The 19,833-nt window shown below is 61.5% G+C and overlaps 1 protein-coding gene across 1 annotated transcript; it reads left to right on the top strand.

The window, feature by feature from the left end:
- Window positions 1-1,762: 1,762 nt before the first annotated feature.
- Window positions 1,763-10,958, top strand: AGXT (alanine--glyoxylate aminotransferase). Its single transcript, XM_030850287.2, has 11 exons — window positions 1,763-1,993; window positions 2,089-2,281; window positions 3,596-3,660; window positions 3,833-3,933; window positions 5,552-5,622; window positions 7,103-7,187; window positions 7,455-7,550; window positions 8,372-8,441; window positions 9,804-9,899; window positions 10,461-10,589; window positions 10,851-10,958. The coding sequence occupies exons 1-11, from the start codon at window positions 1,763-1,765 to the stop codon at window positions 10,956-10,958; spliced, it is 1,245 nt and encodes a 414-aa protein (XP_030706147.1).
- Window positions 10,959-19,833: the final 8,875 nt, after the last annotated feature.

Here is a 19,833-nt window from a genome sequence, read left to right as displayed (position 1 = left end):
GGGCCCCCCTCACACAGGCCTCCACCTCTGTGCCCAGGTCCCTGCAGCTCCTTCTGCCTAGCAGGCCCTCACCACCCCTCCCACCCTGGGGTGGGCCCGCCTCTCCCTTCTCCAAGGCCCAGCTCCGAAGCCCCCACGGACTTTGCCCAGCAGCCCCCCGGGGTTGTCCCCTCCTCCAGGCGCTCAGGCCCTTCAGGCGTCTCCTCTCAGCTCCCAGGAGGCTGTCGCAGACCCCAGGTCCTCTGCCCCACCCGCCGGCCGCCGGTAGGGGCTTCTGCGTCTCTTCTAGCTGACGCTGCCTCAGCTGGAGCTGCCAGACTGGGTCCTGGCCCAGAGGGATCGCTTGGTAAGGAAGATGTCGGGGCAGTGGGGAAAGAAGGGAAGGAAGGAGCGAGGGAGGGGGCGCCCGCTGGGCCTCCCTGTGCAGGACAGGGCCAGGCTAGCGGTGGCGTGGCAGGCCTGCCCTGGGCCAACAGGGACATGTCTGGCCCCCCTTCCCTGAGTTTCTTTCTGCCCACCACTCGGGGCCTGTCCCCTTTGCCTGTTCCTCCCAGATGGACAGGGCGCCCTGACCCAGCAGGGCTGTGAGGGTCTCCAGGTGCTCAGGCCATGCCCGTCCATCCTGGCTAAAGCTTGTGGAGTCCCTGCCACCCCAGGATGCCAGACGAACCCAGCCCAAGCAACGAGTGCTGAATGCAGGGCTCTGCTGAGCTGAGGGCAAGTCCCCATGGGGGAAGGTCATGTGCAGTCACTTGTCGACCACGGGGGCTCCGTGCAAGCCCGGACGCCCCCCTGGTTACTGAGGCCCAGGCGTCAGATCCCTAAACACAAAACGGGAAGTGCTGGCAAGCTCCAACCCGGCCCCTTGAGAGCTGTCAGAAGCAAGAGCTACTCAGAGAGCATCCGGTCCAGTGCCTCCCCGGCCTGGTCACCCACAACGCAGGGCTCCTTCGATGTCCCAGGACGCCAGCGGCTCTGCTGGGCTGCCGCCCTGGGCTGGGCCTGGCTCCTCCTGCAGGGAGTCTTGGTCGCATGTATTCGACCCACGTGCTGACTCAGAAGCTGCGGAGGCTCCCCAGTGAGCACCCCTTGGTTACGTGTGTGGAGACCAATCATCGGGGCCCTCAGGTGTAGACGGGCAGAGGAAATACTCCAAACGGATCAAGAATGGACGTGTCCTCAGTGTGTACATATGTGTGTTTATACACGTGGAGCATATACTTTCTGAAGTGAGTCTTTCCGGGAGCTAAGCCAGAATCAGCAAACTGTGGCCCTGGGCCAAATCTGGCCCACCGCTTCTTTTGTAAATAAAGTTTTATTAGCACACAGCCACACCCTTGTAACCGCCTTCTCACCACCACAGCAGGGCTGAGTAGTTTTAACACAGCCTGCAGGTCTGCCAAGTCTGAAATGTTGGCGCTCTACTCACATAAGAAAAACGCTGGGGCCCCCTGAGCCCAGTCAGGCGTACCAGGCTGGGCATCCTTCGGGGACGGAGAGGGAGGGGTGGCTGGAGGGCAGAGGGCAGCTTGCCAAGATCTGTTTTTCACTGACTGGACTTTGTTGGCTCCTCCTCTCCCACCGAGGGTTCAACACCCCTGCTTCCAAGCCTTCACGTGCAGGACAAGCATTGATAACGGCCTGGTAACAACGACACACAGCAAAAGACAGCAGGTGGAGCAGAAACCCGTCAACCAGGCTCACCTCCTGGACGCCTCCGTGTCCTCCGGTGCCCATCGTCCAGTGCAGGGCCTGCTGGGAAATGCTCCGGGCACTGACCGCGGCCAGTGTGGCCCTGGGGCACAAGGTGGCAGGTTGGGTGAGGACCATGGCCTCCCACCCACTGCTGGTGGCCCCCCCAGAAGCCCTGAGTAAGCCCCTGTCCCTCCCCAGCCGGCTTCTGCTGGGGCCCGGCCCCTCTAACCTGACCCCCCGCGTCATGGCGGCTGGGGGGAGGCAGACAATAGGACACATGCACAAGGAGATGTTCCAGGTAGGCCACTGAGACACAGCGGTCAGTGCCCTGAGTGGCCTCCTCCCTGGGGTGGGAGTAGGGGAGGCGGCGACCTGCATGTCCACTGCCCCCAGATCATGGACGAGATCAAGCAAGGCATCCAGTACGTGTTCCAGACCCGGAACCCCCTCACGCTGGCCATCAGCGGCTCGGGGCACTGCGCACTGGAGGCCGCCCTGTTCAACCTCCTGGAGCCGGGGGACTCCTTCCTGGTTGGGGTCAACGGCATCTGGGGGCAGCGGGCCCAGGACATCGGGGAGCGCATCGGTAAGAGACGGTGTGGGCGTGGGGTGCGGCCCTTCTCTCCATCCTTCCCCAGAGGCCTCCCTCCTCCGGCACAAAGCCTGGAAGCCCCCCTCTCCAGGTACCAACCTCGGGCCCTGAGCACTTACCCCCCCTGGAGGCCCTTCACGCATCCCCCTGCCTGCCAGCCTGCTGTCTCCTCCAAGAGGGCGTCGGGATGCTCGAGGGGCCCCCATCCCCCTGGTCTCCCGGAGTTTGGGGAACAGCTATTTCCGGAGCCCGTGGTGGGGACGGCACTGCAGGGACTCCTCTGGTCTCAGCACGAACCCAGAGCATCCCCGCAGCTGTCTGAGGTCCCCAGGGGCCACCTCTACTCTGTCACAGGACAAGGTTTCAGAAGCTGACATCCCCCCCTCAAAATCTCAGAAACAGCTGTTTCTAGAGCTGCAAAATACGGACGTATGGACAGGGTGTCCAGTTCCAGAGTAAAATTTACTAAAGGAAGAGACAGAAGTCGAAAGCCCTAGGGTGCATTGGGTTTAATGATTTACCGCGGGTTTGGAAACATCACGGAACCCCTGCCTGGTCAGCTCCGCACATGGGCACACTCGGTCCAGGTTAATGGACAACCCCCGACAGCCCGAGGGCATCCTGACCCCTCACCGGGGCCCCTCCAGTGCACATGCCGGTTTTCAAGGGGAGCTCGGGTCAGGCAGGGTCCGGGACCCTGAGCGGACCTCGGCCACCCTCCTGGCCTGGGCAAGCCCCTCCCCTGCCTCCACCACACACCTCAGGCCCCTGAGGCTGGATGGTCCTAGGGCCTCCCTGCCTCCTGCATATGACACTGGGGGCCTGCTGTGCACGGGGGTGCAGGGCTTCAAGAGACAGAGCAGGACCAGGGCCTGCCTCCCTGGAGCCCCAAGGCCCCAGAGGGGGCAAAGCCTGCTCCCGCACCCCCTCAATCCTTCACCCAGTCATCCACCAAATGCATGGCCCCTCTGCAGCTACCCTCTGCTGGGAAGCGCCCATCTGCTCAGCCTGGCACAGATGCTTCCCTACTTCCCATGTGGAGAGGGCTGCAAAGGACCAGGGTGCCCCGGCCTGGCTGGGCTCAGGGAAGGTGGGCTGGGGAGGCGACAGTGGAGCTGAGGGACCCGCTCTCATCCACGGCACCCCGGAACCTGGGTTCACCGAGCACACTCCACCTTCCCCCTCCAGCAGCGGCTGGGGGCAGGCATGGGCGGCCCTCACAGGACCCACCTGCTTAGCCGGGCCTCTGTCCCCAGCACTGGCTCCCCCCAGCGTGCGGGGACTGCTCACCACTCACTCTGCCCCCAGGAGCCCGCGTACACCCCATGATCAAGGACCCTGGAGGCCACTTCACGCTGCGGGAGGTGGAGGAGGTACGGGGGGTGCGCCAGCCCGGGGAGGGGGCCGGTCAGCTGGTGGGGCAGGAGGGGTTGAGGGGCGTCCAGTTCCCACTGCCCAGATTTGCACTGTCCCTGGGGAGGGGGACAGACGGAGGCCCCTTCCCCGCACTGGGTCTGCCCATGGCTGTAACCTCTGTCCTCTCAGGCCCTGGCCCAGCACAAGCCCGTGCTGCTGTTCCTGACCCAGGGAGAGTCATCCAGTGGCGTGCTGCAGCCCCTCGATGGCTATGGGGAGCTCTGCCACAGGTGAGCCTGTCCCCTCAGGTGTCCGCACAGGTGAGCCTGTCCCCTCAGGTGTCCACACAGGTGAGCCTGTCCCCTCAGGTGTCCGCACAGGTGAGCCTGTCCCCTCAGGTGAGCCTGTCCCCTCAGGTGTCCACACAGGTGAGTCTGTCCCCACAGGTGAGCCTGTCCCCTCAGGTGTCCGCACAGGTGAGTCTGTCCGCACAGGTGAGCCTGTCCCCACAGGTGAGCCTGTCCCCTCAGGTGTCCGCACAGGTGAGCCTGTCCCCTCAGGTGTCCGCACAGGTGAGCCTGTCTCCTCAGGTGTCCACACACGTGAGCCTGTCCACACAGGTGATCCTGTCCCCTCAGGTGAGCCTGTCCGCACAGGTGAGCCTGTCCCCTCAGGTGAGCCTGTCCGCACAGGTGAGCCTGTCCACACAGGTGATCCTGTCCCCTCAGGTGAGCCTGTCCGCACAGGTGAGCCTATCCCCACAGGTGAGTCTGTCCCCTCAGGTGAGCCTGTCCACACAGGTGAGCCTGTCCCCTCAGGTAAGCCTGTCCCTCGGGGGAGCCTGTTCCAGGGTGGCAGTGCTGGGGGCAGAGCCAAGCACAGCTCAGACCCAGTCTGAGGACAGGGTGGGAGTGTGGTGGGCTGCTGGCCGGTCCCCCCAGCCTCTGCCGTGTGATGGTGGTGCAGGTCCTCGGGGGTCCTCCTGGCTCTGGGCCGAGGCTGGATGGACCCTCCCATCTGAGAGCAGGGTCAGGTGTCCCCCCAGTGCCACTGCCCTCCTGGCCCCATGACTAGGGAGGGCTCAAGCTGACCCTGCAGCCTTGGTGCCAGGGCCTGCCCCCCTTGCCCCGAGGTCCCAGAGCCCCAAAGCAGCACCGTCCTCCACTGCCTTCCGCCAGGTTCCCCCACCCCTGCATGGGCTGCCCAGGGCCTTGGGTGGGGTCGGGGGGATTCCCTCCTAGGACCAGCAGTCGTGCTCTGGACAGCTGACCACAGGGTGGGAGGAGAGAAGCTCCACTGACAGGCAGGGTCACCCCGGCAGGGCTGCCACCCTCCATGGGGGCCTTGGGCCCACTGGGCACAGCCCAGCCAGGACCACCTGCCGCCTGGGGTCTTGTCCAGTGAATCAAGCTCACAGATGTCACCTGGGCTATGACTCCCATAGGTCCGCGTGGAATACTCTTCGTGTGTTTTTTAAAGAAAATGTGGAGGTGTAGGAAAGTCAGAGGTTTCAGTTCAGGCTGTTCCTGGACTCTGTCCTCCCATGCTCTGGACTTCTGCCCTGTGGGCTGTCAGCAGAAGAGATGCAGCCTTGTGCTAGGCTGGTCCCTGGACCCCACACGGCCCTTGGGCCTGAGCAGTCAGAGCACCCAGCCAGCCCCCAGGACACAGACTGCCTGGCTGGCCTCACGAGTACCTGGGTCCGGCCACCTGGGGCCCCCAGGGTGACTCGCTGTGCCGGGGGCTCACCCAGGTTCAGACACAGAGCTGGTCCCGGGGGGCTGTGGGAGGTGGGAGGCTCCCCTGCTTCCCCGGTGGCCCTTCTAAAGGCTCTTAAGGCCCCTCCAGAAACCCCACCCTGGGGCAGAGTCTGACGCCCCTCCTGCTCTCTGCTGCCCCTCCCCCCAGGTACCAGTGTCTGCTGCTGGTGGACTCGGTGGCATCCCTGGGCGGGGTCCCCATCTACATGGACCAGCAGGGTAAGGGAGTGCCCCCCGCCCAGCCACCCACCGGTGGCCCGAAGCGTCAGAAGCCCTGGCTGGGGGTGTGCTGTGCCAGGGCCTGCGGGTCCGTCGGCTGCATACGGATTAGGCGCTGCTCTCCACAAGGCGTGGGAGAGCCGCCAGCTCCTCACGGGGCAGGACACGCTCCAGAGACTGGCCACACCCCGTGTTTCTGCTGGGCCGTCGGGCCGGGACCGGGCGGCAGGCGGGAGGAAGGGACCCTCCAGGGGAGGCATTTGGAGAGGCACCCAGAGCCTTGGAGGAGGTGTGGGGGCAGTGCCAGGGCCCCTGCCAATCAGGGCGGAGACCCCCCTAACACCTGTCACACGCCGGGAGCACCGCTGACATTGTCACCTGCAGGCCAGCCCGGGGAAGCTTTCCAGGCCCAGCATCTCCTCAGGGAGGAAAGCCCGGCTCCACTCTGGGTGGTGCGGCGTCCACGGCCGCCCGGCCCACTTGGCCTGGTCCGCTTCTGCCTCTGCAGAGGGCTCTGCTCCGCGGGATCCAGTGCTGAAGGGGGAGCCTTCTGGGCTGACCCCAAACCACTGCTCTGAAAGGACAGGCACACAGAGGGGCCCTGGGGATGGGAGCAGGCGGGCAGTGCTGTCCCCGGGATGCCCACCCTGGGCCTCCAGGCTGGCCGCCCCCGCCGTGGAGGGAGAAGCCAGGCAAGGAGGCTCCAGCCTGAGGCCCAGGCCGCGGAGCAGCAGGGCCAGGCTCAGGACCTCTGGCCTTCACTGCCCCCCACCGGCCTCCACGGGACCCTGTGGGTCAGCAGACGTCAACCTAATGTCAGCAAGGTCGCTCGTGTTGCTGGTCCTGAGTATTCATCGCTTGTGTGAACCCCCACTTCACCCCTTTCCTCTCGGGAGAACGTTGGGTCCGCCCAGTTTTAGGCTTTAGGAATGAACTGTAAAGAACATTCCGGGTCCACCCGTCCGTGCACCTGGGCACGCAGTTGCCTCGGGTCCCCACCCTCAGGGAGTCAGAGACGGTGCAGGGCTTGGATCTGAATCCTGGTCCTTCGTCCTCCCGGCTTTGGGCTTGACCTCCACCCTCTGCTGCCGCCCCATAATTTGAAACTCCCCTCAGGCTGTGTGGGAGCCCAGGGGACGGGCACTGCAAGATGTGAAGGAAAAACCTGTTTGCTGCTCCACCCTCCGCCGCCCCCCACTCTCTCCCAGCACTTGACCCCAGACGTGTGGGTTTTCCACACCAGGCAGATGCTAACGGGTGCCCTCCAGTTAGCTCAGCCCACCTGCAATAGCGTCGGACCCCACAGGGTAAGGGTCTAGTCCTCCAACACTGTCCCTCCCATTTCCGACACCAGTTGCATGGTGGGTCCCAGGTTCCTGCAACGTCTGCTGGACTCTCAGGACCTGGGCTGGGCAGCCCCCCCGTGACCCCTCCCCCCCGTGGGGCTCGGCCCCTGAGCATGCGTCCCTCCCCTCCACAGGCATCGATGTCTTATACTCGGGCTCCCAGAAGGTCCTGAACGCCCCTGCAGGCACCTCGCTCATCTCCTTCAGCGACAAGGCCAAGTGAGTGTGCCCCGCCCCCAGCCAGGGCTGGACAGGCAGCAAGGCCAGGTGGCCCCGAGGAGGGAGGGACGGAGCAAGGGAAGGGACGGCTCCTCGGGCCGTGCTCTGCAATGCTCCCCCCAGTGACAGGCGCCCACCCTCGAGGCAGAGGCACAGCTGGGCCCCAGGGGCCTGAATACAGACACGGGGGTCCCGGGGGCCCCACCCATCTGGCTCACTTCTGAGCAACGGGGGGCTGGGGGCATTCAGGCTGATTCTCCTCCCCAGAAATAAGATCTACACTCGGAAGACCAAGCCCTTCTCCTTCTACCTGGACATCAAGTGGCTGGCCAACTTCTGGGGCTGTGACGACAAGCCCAGGCTGTGAGAGAGGGGGCGGGGCTGGGCGGGGAGGAAAGGGGGTGGGTGGGTGGGGGGAGGGAAGTGCTAAGCCCAGGATGTGAGAGAGGGGGTGGGGCTGGGCGGGGAGGAAAGGGGGTGGGTGGGTGGGGGGAGGGAAGTGCTAAGCCCAGGATGTGAGAGAGGGGGTGGGGCTGGGCAGGGAGGAAAGGGGGTGGGTGGGTGGGGGAGGGAGGTGCTAAGGGGTGGGAGCCTCCACCCTCATGCCCTCACACCCCAGCTGGAGCCCAGTGCCAGGCCTTCAATGCCCCCAGCGGGGTCCCCCCCATTCCTCCCAGGCCCCCCAGGCATGGTCCCCACCCCACTTTCCATGGGCCCTCTCGTCCCAGAAGTCCCAGCGCATCTGCAGGCACTTTGGACCTGGCCTGACACATCTTCCCAATCCTGAGCCTTGCTTTACCCATCTCTCAGAGGGAGTGGGGGGCAGGGGGCTCTCTGTGAGGTGGCTTTGACCCTAACCCGAGGCCCCTTACGTGACACACGTAGACAGGGACACCAGGAACTGCGCCCTATGCAGCGGGCCCAGCGGGGCACTGGGGCCACAGGTGGGAGCCAGTGCCTGGTCTCTAGCCCAGTCAGCCTCTCCCCGCAGCCCGGCTAGTGCCCTGCTCTGAGCCAGGCTCTCCCCACATCTGGCTGCAGGTCTGTAGCCCCCAAGCTGGACCGCGCTCCCCTGGATGGGGGCCGACCCCTCGTCAGAGAGCCTGGGCCAGCTGGGGCTGGGAGAGACACAGTCACTGCCCGGGCCCCGCCCAGTGACCTGGCCACCCGCTCCTGTCTTCCAGATACCATCACACCACCCCTGTCGTCAGCCTGTACAGCCTGAGAGAGAGCCTGGCCCATCTAGCAGAGCAGGTGAGCGGAGGGGCAGCAGAGCAGCGTGGAGCGGGGACCCGGCAGGTGCTGAGGCTGGCGAACCGCTGGGTGGCCCCCACCCCGAGATTCCCTGATTGGGGGCAGGGGGCGAGAGGGATGCTAAGACTCGGTTGGTTTGCTGAGGGGCCCGCAGGAAGGAAGAGGTGCTGGGGGCCTTGCTGGAGAGTAGCCCTGAGTGGGGAGGGGGATAGGCTCTGGGCAGGCATGGGGGGGGCGCGGGGGGTGGCGAGCCGGCTGCCAGCTGAGGGTAGAGGCCCCGGAGGATAGAGCCCTGAGGGCAGATGCGGCGAAAGGGCAGGTGTGGACCCCCTTCCAGGCCCTAGGTTCTTAGTGAAGCGCTCAGCGCGGGCCTGGCTGAGCAGAGGGCCCAGGTGGGAGGAAGAGAGGGCGGGCGGCCAAGAAGTGGAGCCAGAGGGCGGGGGGGGGGGAGTGAGACCACCGTCAGGAGGCTTGGCTGTGCCCTCGGCCACTACCCGCTCCCGGGTGTGGGCAGGAGCCACGTGGGGACAGCTGGGTGTGACCACGACCAGGGTGGTGCCTTGGCCCAGTGCAAGGTCCACACTCTCGGGACCCAGGAGGCCAAGTCTGGCCCAGGCCAGGAAACACAGCCCCAGGACGGCCCCCAGGGGCCCTGCCAGCTGCCGGTCCAGAGGCCGGGAGAGACCTGGGCCAAGACCTGCCTCCAGCAAGGCTGCAGTGCTGCGCCGGCCACGTCTGCCCCCTGCGTCCACCCACGTCGCCACCGGCCCAGGGCTGGGCTAGTGTCCCATGGGCTGGGTGGGACATGGTAGTGTCCCATGGGCTGGGCTAGACTCGAGGTGTCCCGTGGGCTGGGTGGTCACCTGTGCAGCCGGGAGAGAGGCCGGGAGCTGACGCTAGCAGGGCAGGGGACTGGGCCACGGCTGGGAGCTGTGCCGCCGGAGAGGCTGGACCCCCGTGGAGTAGGGACTGTGGGCTCAGCGGCTGGGAGGGCAGGAGGCAGCGTGCAGCCCAGAAGCCTTTCTGCCCCCAGGCAGCCCCCCACCTCTGGCCAGGTCGTCCCCACCCCTCCCAGGGGCCTGGAGGATCCAACAACCGGCTGGGCCGCCACGTCCCCCTCCCAGACCCAGACTATTTCCACCTCCCTGAGGTAGCCCGGGCCCGGCCCCTGGGGCAGAGTCAGGGCCCTGAACCTGGGGCTCCAGGGGGCTCCCGAGGCGCTCAGGGTCCAGGCCAAGAGAGGAGCCCCTCCCCCGGCCAAAGTTGCCCCCCCCGGTGGATGCCAGCCAGTTTCTCCCTCTCTGCCCACCGAGGAGGGCCCCCAGCCCACCCTGCCCACCCCACTGCCCTCTCCCCACCCAGGGCCTGGAGAAGAGCTGGCAGCAGCACCGCGAGGCCTCAGAGTACCTGCACGGGCGCCTGCAGGGGCTGGGCCTACAGCTCTTCGTGAAGGATCCGGTGAGGAGGGCGGGGGCAGAGGCCATCACATGGCAGTGGGGGGAGGGCGAGCTCCTGCCCAGCCCCCTCTCTGGATATGCAGTTCTGGTGGGGGCAGGGGCGGTCCTGGGGATGGGGCACAGTCCCCGTCATGGTCACGGTTTCCTGGCCTCCGGATCTCAGGACATTTAGTTGGATGCCTCCACTTCCCCCAGAGCCTCTCCGTCTGGAGTAGTTATGGGTGCTCCCTGAGCTGGAGGACGCCCATCGGCCTCCAGAACGCCAGCCAGACTCCATCCTGGAGGGGCTGGGGGTAGGGGGTCAGCTGAATAAGCCAGCGTGTGGCCTGTCAGAGAACAGACACACAGAGGGGTCCCTGGAGGCTGGAAGCCTTGCTCTGAGCACCAGCCGGTAGGCGTGGCTCCTGGGGCGGTGGTGACCTCGCTCTCCTGGGGCCCCTTCTCCGTCCCCCACATGCACCCCTGCCCGCCCCTTTGGAGCCTGCGGCCAGGGCTGGCCAGGCCAGGGCAGGTGGAGCTGGCTGTGATGGCACGAGGTGGCTGAGCCCGGCCTGTCCTGCAGGCGATCCGTCTGCCCACCGTCACCACCGTGGCCGCACCTGCGGGCTACGACTGGAGAGACCTCGTCAGCTACGTCATGGACCACTTCAGCATCGAGATCACGGGCGGCCTCGGGCCCTCGGTGGGGAAGGTGAGGGGGGCCTTCTGTGCTGAGTGTACCACATGCAGGCCGAGGTCAGCAGTCGTCTGCGGACCCGGGACAGCAGGGCGTCAGGAAGGGAGCACCTTCTCTGAACCCCAGGGACTGTACGGGGAGTGACCTAGGCCACGTGTACCCTCCCACCCACTTCCTCCTGCACAGGGGGACACCAGCTGGCTCTGCCCTGGCCTCAGTCACAGCCAGGCAGGACCCCAGACAGAGGCTGACATCTGCGCCCCGCCCCCGCCCTAGGTGCTGCGGATCGGCCTGCTGGGCTGTAACGCCTCCCGGGAGAACGTGGACCGAGTGATTGGGGCCCTGCAGGAGGCCCTGCAGCGCTGCCCCCGGAACAAGCTGTGACCCGGCTGCCTGTCCCATGCTCACGCAGTGACTGGGGGTGGGAGCCCAGGGGCAAACAGACTCTGCCAGGGGGACAGGGACAGGACAGCTGCTGACCCAGCCCGGGTGAAGGGGGGAGGGGCAGGGCCGGGCAGGGGCCCGACCCCTCCGAGTGGAGCTTCCTGGATGTGGGCTGTTTGGACCCTCAGCGCCTCCCCAGCGAGCGGCCGTCCCCATAGGTCACTGGCCTGGGAATGTTCAATAAAGAAGCCGCTGGTCATCTGTCCTCACTGTGTGGGGCCGGGCTGCGGAGGAGTCTGGCAGGAAGGCGCCCCACTCCCTGACTGCACCTCTGTTGCGGGGAGCTCAGGGAGCGGATCCTCGCCCAGGCCTCCCCAGGGCTGGAGGATGGGGTGTGTGACCGTCAGCTGGGCCGGGCGCCCTGACACTGCACACCCTGGGCCCAGACCTTGAACCTGCAAAACACATCCTCACGTACGACCTCCACGGAAGGCCCGCAGGGTGGCGGGACTAGGGCACCAAGATGTCCAAGGGCAAACAGCCAGGACTCGAGCCCTGGAGACTCAAGGGCACACCGCAGGCACGCAAGCCACTGCAGGCGCGGAGCGTCTGGGAGTTCGCAGCCCTGGGGCCACTCTGCAGCCCCCAGCCCCTCCCCCTCCTCTGCCTGGCTCCCCCGACCCCTGTCCCTTCGCTCCTGCCCCTCACTGGCTTCTGCCTATGCCAGGCTCCCTCGCCTCTCCTTCCTGGGAAGGGTCAGGCCAGGCCAGAGCAGCGTGTGCTGCAGCCACAGCCACGTCCACACGTCCAGGTCCTCACGTCCACACGTCCAGGTCCTCACGCAGAACCTCTAGGATGCACGCCATTGCTCCCTCTGGTCGAGATGGGCACCCACCCCATGCAGCCCTGTGTCTCTGTGGAGGGCTGGGGCTGGCCTGGCTCCAGCCCGTTGCTCACCCAGCTGGGCGCTGGACACAGCTCTGGGCACTGGGGTGGGGCTCTGAGCAGACCCGAGGCCCGCTGCCCCGTGGTGCTCACAGCCACTGGGAGAGATGGCACTGATAGGGCGACCCAGACACTGTCACAGGGTAGCTGTGATCAGCGCAGGAGCTGAGAGGCCAGAGGGTCTGCAATCCCACTTTTAAGGTCCTACTTGCTCCTGTGTTTCTTTTATGGTCTGTGCTGTTTGGATCCTCCCTAGGAAACCTCTGCCTCCCTTGAGGTCCCGAGGATCTGTTCCCGTGTTTTCCTCTAGAAACTTTGTGGTGTCAGGTTTAATGCTGAGGTTTATGACCCACCTCACGTTGACTTTGTCCGTGGAGGCGAGAAGGGGGCGAGGTTCATTTTTATCCAGGCTGATACCCAGTCTTTGCCATGTTTGTTAAATAGCCCTTCCTTCCCATCTAGTTGACGCGGCCCCTTTGCCAGCTGACCATGGGTGCAGGCCTCCTTCCGCCTCTGTTCCCGTTCGTTGCTCAATTTATCCGCCCTTATGTCCACACCACACCGTCTTAAGTACATCAGCTTTATAGAGAGTTTTGAAATCACGTAGTGCGCGTCCTCCAGTTTCATTCTCCCTTTTAAAGATTGTATTTCCTATCCTAGATCTTTTGAATTTGCATACAAATTTTAGTCATCTTGTCTATTTCCTCAGAATAGCTTACTGGAATTTTGGTGGGAATTGCACTAAATCTATACATCAAGTTAAGGACAATGGAAACTATTAAAATATTACAAATTCTTGTTCATGAACATTAATTTAGGTCTTTTAAAATTAAACTTAGCCGTGTTTCCAGTTTTCAGTGTAGAGGTCTTACGCATCTTTTACGTGATGTATTCCCAGGTGTCTGGGGTTTTGTTTTATGTATAAATTTATTAATTTTTGGCGGCATTGGGTCCTCGCTGCTGCGCGTGGGCTTTCCCCAACTGCCCATGAAGGGGGGCTACTCCTCATCGTGGTGCGCGGGCCTCTCACTGTTGTGGCCTCTCCCGTTGAGGAGCACAGGCTCCGGAGGCGCAGGCTCAGCGGCCATGGCTCATGGGCCCAGCCGCTCCACAGCATGTGGGATCTTCCCGGACCGGGGCACGAACCCGTGTCCCCTGCATCGGCAGGCAGACTCTCAACCACTGCGCCACCAGGGAAGCCCTGTAAATGGTATTTTTAAATTTTCATTTCCAATAGTGATTCTTAATATATAGATTTATAGCTAACTCTTCTCTATAAGCAAACCTAGTAGTTTCTTTGTAGAGTCCTTGCGAATTTCTATGCAATCAAGTCGTCTATGAATAACAACATTTTCACTCCTTCTTTTCCAGTGTTCATATCTTTTCATCATTTTTTCCTGCCTCGTGGCACAGGTGAGGACCCTGTACCAGGTGGCTCCCGATGGGCAGCTTGGAGCACACGGTCCGCTGGGGTCTCGCAGGCAGGGCCTCGTTCTCTGCCAGGGCTGCGCATCATGGTAGACACTGTGCTGAGCAGTGAGGCTGCAGATGACGTGGTCCCGCTCCACCACCTCCACGACCACGTTAGGGTTTCCAGAGATGCCACGCGCTGCCCACTCTCCCCGGGTCCCACCAGCACCTGCACCTGCACCTGCTGGAGAGCCCAGCTGGGCTCTGACCCCACTCGGAACCCACAACCTTCCAAGTCACTTACCCTCCGCACTTTGGGATGAATATGTCTAACAAGGCATCCAGCGAACTGCTAGCTAATGCCCCCAGGTCTTCTTCGCAGGATGTAATCAAAACGGTGAACCAGAGTGACGTTCTACAGGATGTCCCAATGATAAAGGCCCATCAGGCTTATGTTGTGACACAGAGCACGAGGATGAACCTGGGGCAAGATCGCGAACTTACGTTGTTGCCTCTTCCAAGTGAATGCAAACTGTTTCCGACCCTCCTCTCTAAAGGGGGTTGAAGAGAATGCATTTCCCAGATCAGTAGTCACCTAGCACGTCCCAGAGGCTGTGCTGTCTGTTCTACTAAAGAAACCACAAAGTACAGCACCTGGGTTGCAGGGTATGACTTGGTTCGGTTTATGTAATCCACTGCCAGTCACCACAATCCCACTGAGTTTTTATTTTTTAAGACACATTTTTAGAGCAGGTTTAGGTTCTTAGCAAAATTGAGAGGAAGCGTCAGAAATTTCCCACACACCCCTACCCCTACCGGTATGTAGTCTCCCCACTGTCAACACCCCCGGCCAGCATGTGATATTTGCTGGAATTAGTGAGCCTACACTGACGTGTCCTAATCATCTAAGGTTTAGAGTTTACAGTAGGGCTCACTCTGGGTGCTGTACATTCTATGGGTCTGGACAAACGTATAATGACATGTGTCCACCATTATAGTATCATACAGAGCATTTTCACTGCCCTAAAGTCCCCTGTGCCCCACCCATTCATCCCTACCCCTACCGCAAACCCTGGCAATCACTGATCTTTTTGCGGTCTCCATAGTTCTGCCTTTTCCAGAATGTCATAGAGTTGGAAGCATACAGTATGTAGCCTTTTTCAGATTGGCTTCTTTCACTTAATAATATGCATTTAAGCTTCCTCCACGTGTTTTCATGGCTTGATAGCTCATTTCTTTTGAAGTCTGAATAATATTCCATTGCCTGGATGGACCACAGTCTATTTATCCACTCGCCTACTGAAGGACATCTCAGTTGCTTCTAGGTTTTGGTAACTATGAGTAAGGTTGCTATGAACATCTGCATGCAGGTTTTTGTGTCGACGTAAGTTTTCAGCTGCTTTGGTTAAATACTAAGGGGTATGATTGCTAGATCGTATGGTGAGAGTATGTTTAGTTGTACAAGAAACCACCACATTGTCTTCCAGAGCGGCTGCACCGTGTTGCATTCCCACCAGCAACGCATGAGCGTTCCTGTTGCTCCACATCCTCGGCAGCATGGTGTTGTCAGAGTTCCGCATTTTGGCCATGCTAATCGGGGTGTAGCGGCACCTCACATTAACTTGTATTTCCCCTGATGACCTATGATGTGGAGCATCTTTTCAGATGCTCATTTTCCATCCGCATATCTTCTTCGGTGAGCTGTCTGTTAAGGCCATTGGCCCACTTTTTGGTCGGGTTGTTTCTTTTCTTGTTGAGTTTTAAGAGTTCTTTGCATATTTCAGATAACAGTCCTTTATCAGGTGTGTGTTTTGCAAATTTTTTCTCCCATTATGTGGCTTGTCTTCTCATTCTCTTGATATTGTCTTTCACAGAGTGAAGGTTTTTAATTTCAGTGACAGCCAGCTTATCCACTGCTTTTTTCATGCCTTTGGCGTTGTGTCAAAAGTCAATACCATACCCAAGGTTATTTGGGTTTTCTCCCGTGTTACCTTCTAGGAGATTTATAGTTTTATGCTTTACATTTTGCTGTCTGGTCTATTTTGAGCTCATTTTTGTTAAGGGTGTAAAGTCTGTGTCTAGACTCATTTTTGTCACGTGGCTGTCCAGTGATTGCAGCGCCATTTGAGGAAGAGACCACCTTGGCGCCATTGTATTGCCTTTGCTCCTCTGTCAGAGGTCAGCTGACTGCATACATGGGTCTCTTTCTGGGCTCTCTACTCTGTTCCATTGATGTATGTGTCTAGTCTCTTGCCGTCCTGATTACTGTAGCTTTAGAGTAAATCTTGAAGTCTGATAGAGTCGGTCCTCCGACTTTGTTCTTCTACTTTAATATTGTGTTGCCTTCTGGGTCTTTTTTCTTTCCATATAAACATTACATCCATCTGTTGATATCCACAAAATAAATTGCTGGGGTTGGGATTGCAGTGAATCTATAGACCAAGTTGGGAAGAACTGACGTCCTGACATACTGAGTCTTCTATCCATGAAGATGAAATATCTCTCCATTTAGTATTATCTTCTTTGATTTTGTTCATCAGAGTTACACAGTTTTTCTCTAATAGGTTTTGTATATATCTTGTTGGATTTTATCTAAGCATTTCATTTTTGACCCATCTGTTGCTGAGGTCGTGCGGGTGAGTCACAGTTTTGAAGGTGGCTCTAAGCCCTGACACTGCACTGGCACACAGTATGTTTTGCTGGACAATTTTGGCCATGGCAGTAGGTGGTTTTAAAGGCTTCCCCTTGGCCTTTCCTACCACTGTGGCTCTTACTCCTGCTAAGTACAGCCATCCATCCTGATATACCTCCAACAGCAAGGAAATGACCACAGGGTGGGCCTGGACACTTTGCACCCATTACAAATCAGATTGGACCAAGATAATGTCTTCTGCAACCTCCCCTGACTCATGGCAGGGGGTGGGGGGGGTGGGCATCATGGCATTTTTTTGTCTCCTTGTATGAGTGTCAACTCTGGTCCTGAGTCCCACAGCCTTCAGAGAAACTCGCATGTCCTCTCCGTGGCCACAGGTCTTTCTGGAGGAGGTTCAGGGAGGTGGCTCCCACGTGGACTTGCTCAGGGTTTGCAGGCCCTTCTCAGGACCCCGGGGTGTGGGCTGTGGCTCAGAATCTGAGGAGTAACGTCATTGAGAGGCAAAGAGAGTGAAGAGTAGAAAATGCCTGTCACCACCTGAGCCTGGAGCTGGAACCAGCTGGGGAAAGTCTCCTTGGGACCACCCGGCCCGGCTGGGAAGCCTCGCCCTGCCGTCGCCTCCAGCACCTGCCCAGCCGTCTGCCTCGGCCCCTCTGTCTCTATGGGACTCTGACCTGCAGGGAGGAGGCGCTGCTGCAGAGGAGCTGGGGTCTCTCCTTCCTGACCCTGACCCTCGGGCATGGGGCCCTGTCTGCACCTTCACTCCACTGTCTGTGATTCGATGACTCTTACATTCCTCCAGCTTCACTTTCCCAAGAATCTCACAATTCTCCTGAATTTGCCCAGGAGACCTGGCGACACTTCGTGTACCCAAAGCGCCAAGGGGCTCTGAGCCTAGAGGAAGGCCCAGCTCCACGCCCGACGGGCCCCACTAGGTACCTGCCCCCCGCTCAGGCGTAGCCCTGTGTCCGGGGAGCGCTCCTCGCTTGGCTCCTGGAGCCCCTCCCCCCGACCAGGGGCACTGAGGTGCCTGAGGCTGGCGTCCACTCTCCCTCCTGTGTGGTCTCCTCTCCCTTGCCGTGCATGTCCATCATCGCCCTTTGCTGACACCCCTGCTCCTGCGGCCCCAGGACCAGGCCAATCTGCCCTCCAACGTCTCAGGCACCTCGTACCCGGCAAGCTCAGCGTGCGTCTCCAGTCTGCCCCCAGAGGGTTCTCCCACCCCCCGCTCCCATCTCGAGGTCACCCTGCTTCCGCCCAGTTAGTCCTGGATCTGCTCCCCCTCCCTGCGTGCACACCTCCACCCATAGCCACCCCTCCTCAGCCCCACGTCGCTCCTCCCCGGGCCGCCCAGCCACGGCCCTGAGCCTCCAGAGCCTGCCCACCCCAGAGGAAGGAATCTGGCCCCAGCGCGCGCCTCTGGGTCATCCGTCTCCGGACTTCCATGCTTGCAGGGCTCTCTTCCTACCCTGGCCGGACAGCAGGCCCCGCCTGGCTGAGCCCTGACCCCTCCTGTGGCGCACTGGTCCCCTGCCAGTTCCTCGCTGCCCGCCCCCCCCGGCCCCTCTGCACACGCTCCCCCCCCGCGCTCTGCCCCTGCCCGCTGCCCTCCCGTGCTTTCCCAGACCTCAGCTCTGATCGGAGCCCTGATGAGCCAGGCCACGTCCTTTCCCCTGCAGCCCCTGGGTGGGTGGTAAGTTCCCCAGCAGATGGTAAGCTCCACGCGGCTGGGGCAGTATGGGCCTCCTCAGCGTGCGCCAGGGGGGCACAGAGGCTGGCACGCAGCCGGCACTTGGACAATGGGTGGAGGCCCAGGAAAGCTGGATGTGAGCCCCGCCTGGACCCGCCAGGACCCAGCCGGGAGAGTGGGGCGAGAGACGAGAGAGACGGGGCCCAGGGCGCAGGGGAAGCAGGCGCCCACCCCAGCCGGCCAGGTAGCATTAGACCACGGGGGAGCCACGTACCTCGGGCCACAGCCGCCAGGACCACAGCCCTGGGACCCCGGCGGGGAGCGAGGGGAAGACCAGACATGCCCAGCATCGTGGGCGGATCTGAAGAGCTCCCCGTGGGCCTTGGCGGCACTGGGCGGGCTGGCCTGCGCGTGTCTGTGTTGCTTCCATCTCTCAGTGTAACTCAGGGCAGCACGGGAGCCTGTATTTCGGGAGTTCCCAGAGGTGCCGGGAAAGGGGTCACGCGTTCCACCTGAACAGCCTTGTGAAATGAGTCCTGGGAGCACAATGGCAGCCCCCGCGAGGGCTCGGCACAGGTGAGGGACGATCCAGGTGGCGAGGGGTTTGCCCCCGGAAGGACACAGGTGGCAGTCCTGCCCTGGGTGCCCTCCAGAGCAGCGTCAGACGGAGGAGAGGACTCTGGACTCGGCGTGGCCTCGCTCCGCCCTGTCTCCTCGGTTCCCAGCCCATTTGGGGCACATCCCGTGTCGCCCACTGTCCCCCATTACTGGACTTCAGACTCGTGCACAGTGATGCCCCTGGGGCTGGAGCCCCTGGATTCCCAGTGATTTCCTGGGAAAGCATTTCCCCCGGGTTACGGGACGTGAGCCCTGACAGCCAGGATCTGTCCCACTGCTGGTCCCCGTGGCCCAGGGGCTGTCCTCCTGACCACCCATCACCACCCCACGGGCCTGCTACCTGCTAGGAGGGGCCCGGGGGCTGAGGGGAGGCAGGCTGCCCCTGGGGAGGCGGCCACCCAGCCTGCTGCCTTTTCTCACAGGGACCCAGCTCTCAGCGTGTGCCCAGCTCTGACGTAAACACGCAGGGAACCTGCAGGACCAGGTGTGGAAGCGGGTGATGGGACAATCGACCCCCAGGTTGGTGGAGAAGCCTGGGGAGGCACTCGGGTCGGTTCCTGCGCAAGATGCAAGGTGCACGTGTGCTGTCGGGGGGCAGGGGGCGCAGGCAGGGTCTGTCTGTCCAATGGGGGCTGCGGGGGGGAGCCCTGAGGAGGTGAGCTGTCCAGGCGTTTGTGAACACCCGGGCCACCCAAAGAGAAGCAGGCATGTGGCCAACCAGCATGGTCACCGGGAAGGTAACCCCCCCACCAAGTGGGGAGCAGATAGCTGAGCCATGAAGCTTTCCAAGCGGAAGGAAGGCAGGGGTCGCCACAGCCCAGGACGGGGCGGGCAGGGGTCTATGGGGAGAGGAGGGTCCCGAGGGCCTCGGCACAGGGCTGGGGAAGAGGGGGCTGAGAAAGGGGCCCAGGGAGCAGCCACACGGTCATCTGGCGTCACGCAGAGTGACCCAGCTCTGTCGCACAGGCCCAGTCAGTCAGCCCAGGGCCAGACCGGAGTCACTCCCGCCCTCCCCTAGAACGTGGCATCTATCTCACAGCCCGGACTGAAGAAGCTACTAGGGCTCATCGAAGCTGCCAGGTGGGGGAGAAGAATTTGATCCCCAGGTGGTGCCGGCAGATTTGAGTTGTTTTTGTTTTTCTTTTTGAGATGTTTTTATTGTGACGAAAAAATATAACATAAAATTTACCATCTTAACAATTTTTAAGTGTAAATTCAATGACATTAAAAATATTTACGGGCTTCCCTGGTGGCGCAGTGGTTGAGAGTCCACCTACCGATGCAGGGGACAAGGGTTCGTGCCCCAGTCCAGGAGGATCCCACATGCCACGGAGCGGCTGGGCCCGTGAGCCATGGCCGCTGAGCCTGCGCGTCCGGAGCCTGTGCTCCGCAGTGGGAGAGGCCACAGCAGTGAGAGGCCCGCGTACCACAAAAAAAAAAAAAAAAAAGTCACATCATGCCACCAAGTTCACCATCCATCTCCAGAACTCTCCTTCTTCCCAAACTGACACTCGGTCCCCTTTAAACACTCCCTCCCCATCCCCCTCCCCCAGCCCCTG

This window comes from Globicephala melas, chromosome 7 (assembly GCF_963455315.2).
Source record: "Globicephala melas chromosome 7, mGloMel1.2, whole genome shotgun sequence".
NCBI lineage: Eukaryota > Metazoa > Chordata > Mammalia > Artiodactyla > Delphinidae > Globicephala > Globicephala melas.
Note: the sequence above shows the minus strand (reverse complement) of the source record. Positions and strands in the feature narration are given on the sequence as shown.

Coding starts and splice junctions, on each gene's coding strand:
- AGXT (XM_030850287.2), top strand. CDS start 1,763: ATGCTCCGGGCACTGACCGCGGCCAGTGTGGCCCTGGGGCACAAGGTG. Junction 2,282..3,595: donor GGACATCGGGGAGCGCATCG/GTAAGAGACGGT, acceptor CTCTGCCCCCAG/GAGCCCGCGTACACCCCATG. Junction 3,934..5,551: donor TATGGGGAGCTCTGCCACAG/GTGAGCCTGTCC, acceptor CCCTCCCCCCAG/GTACCAGTGTCTGCTGCTGG.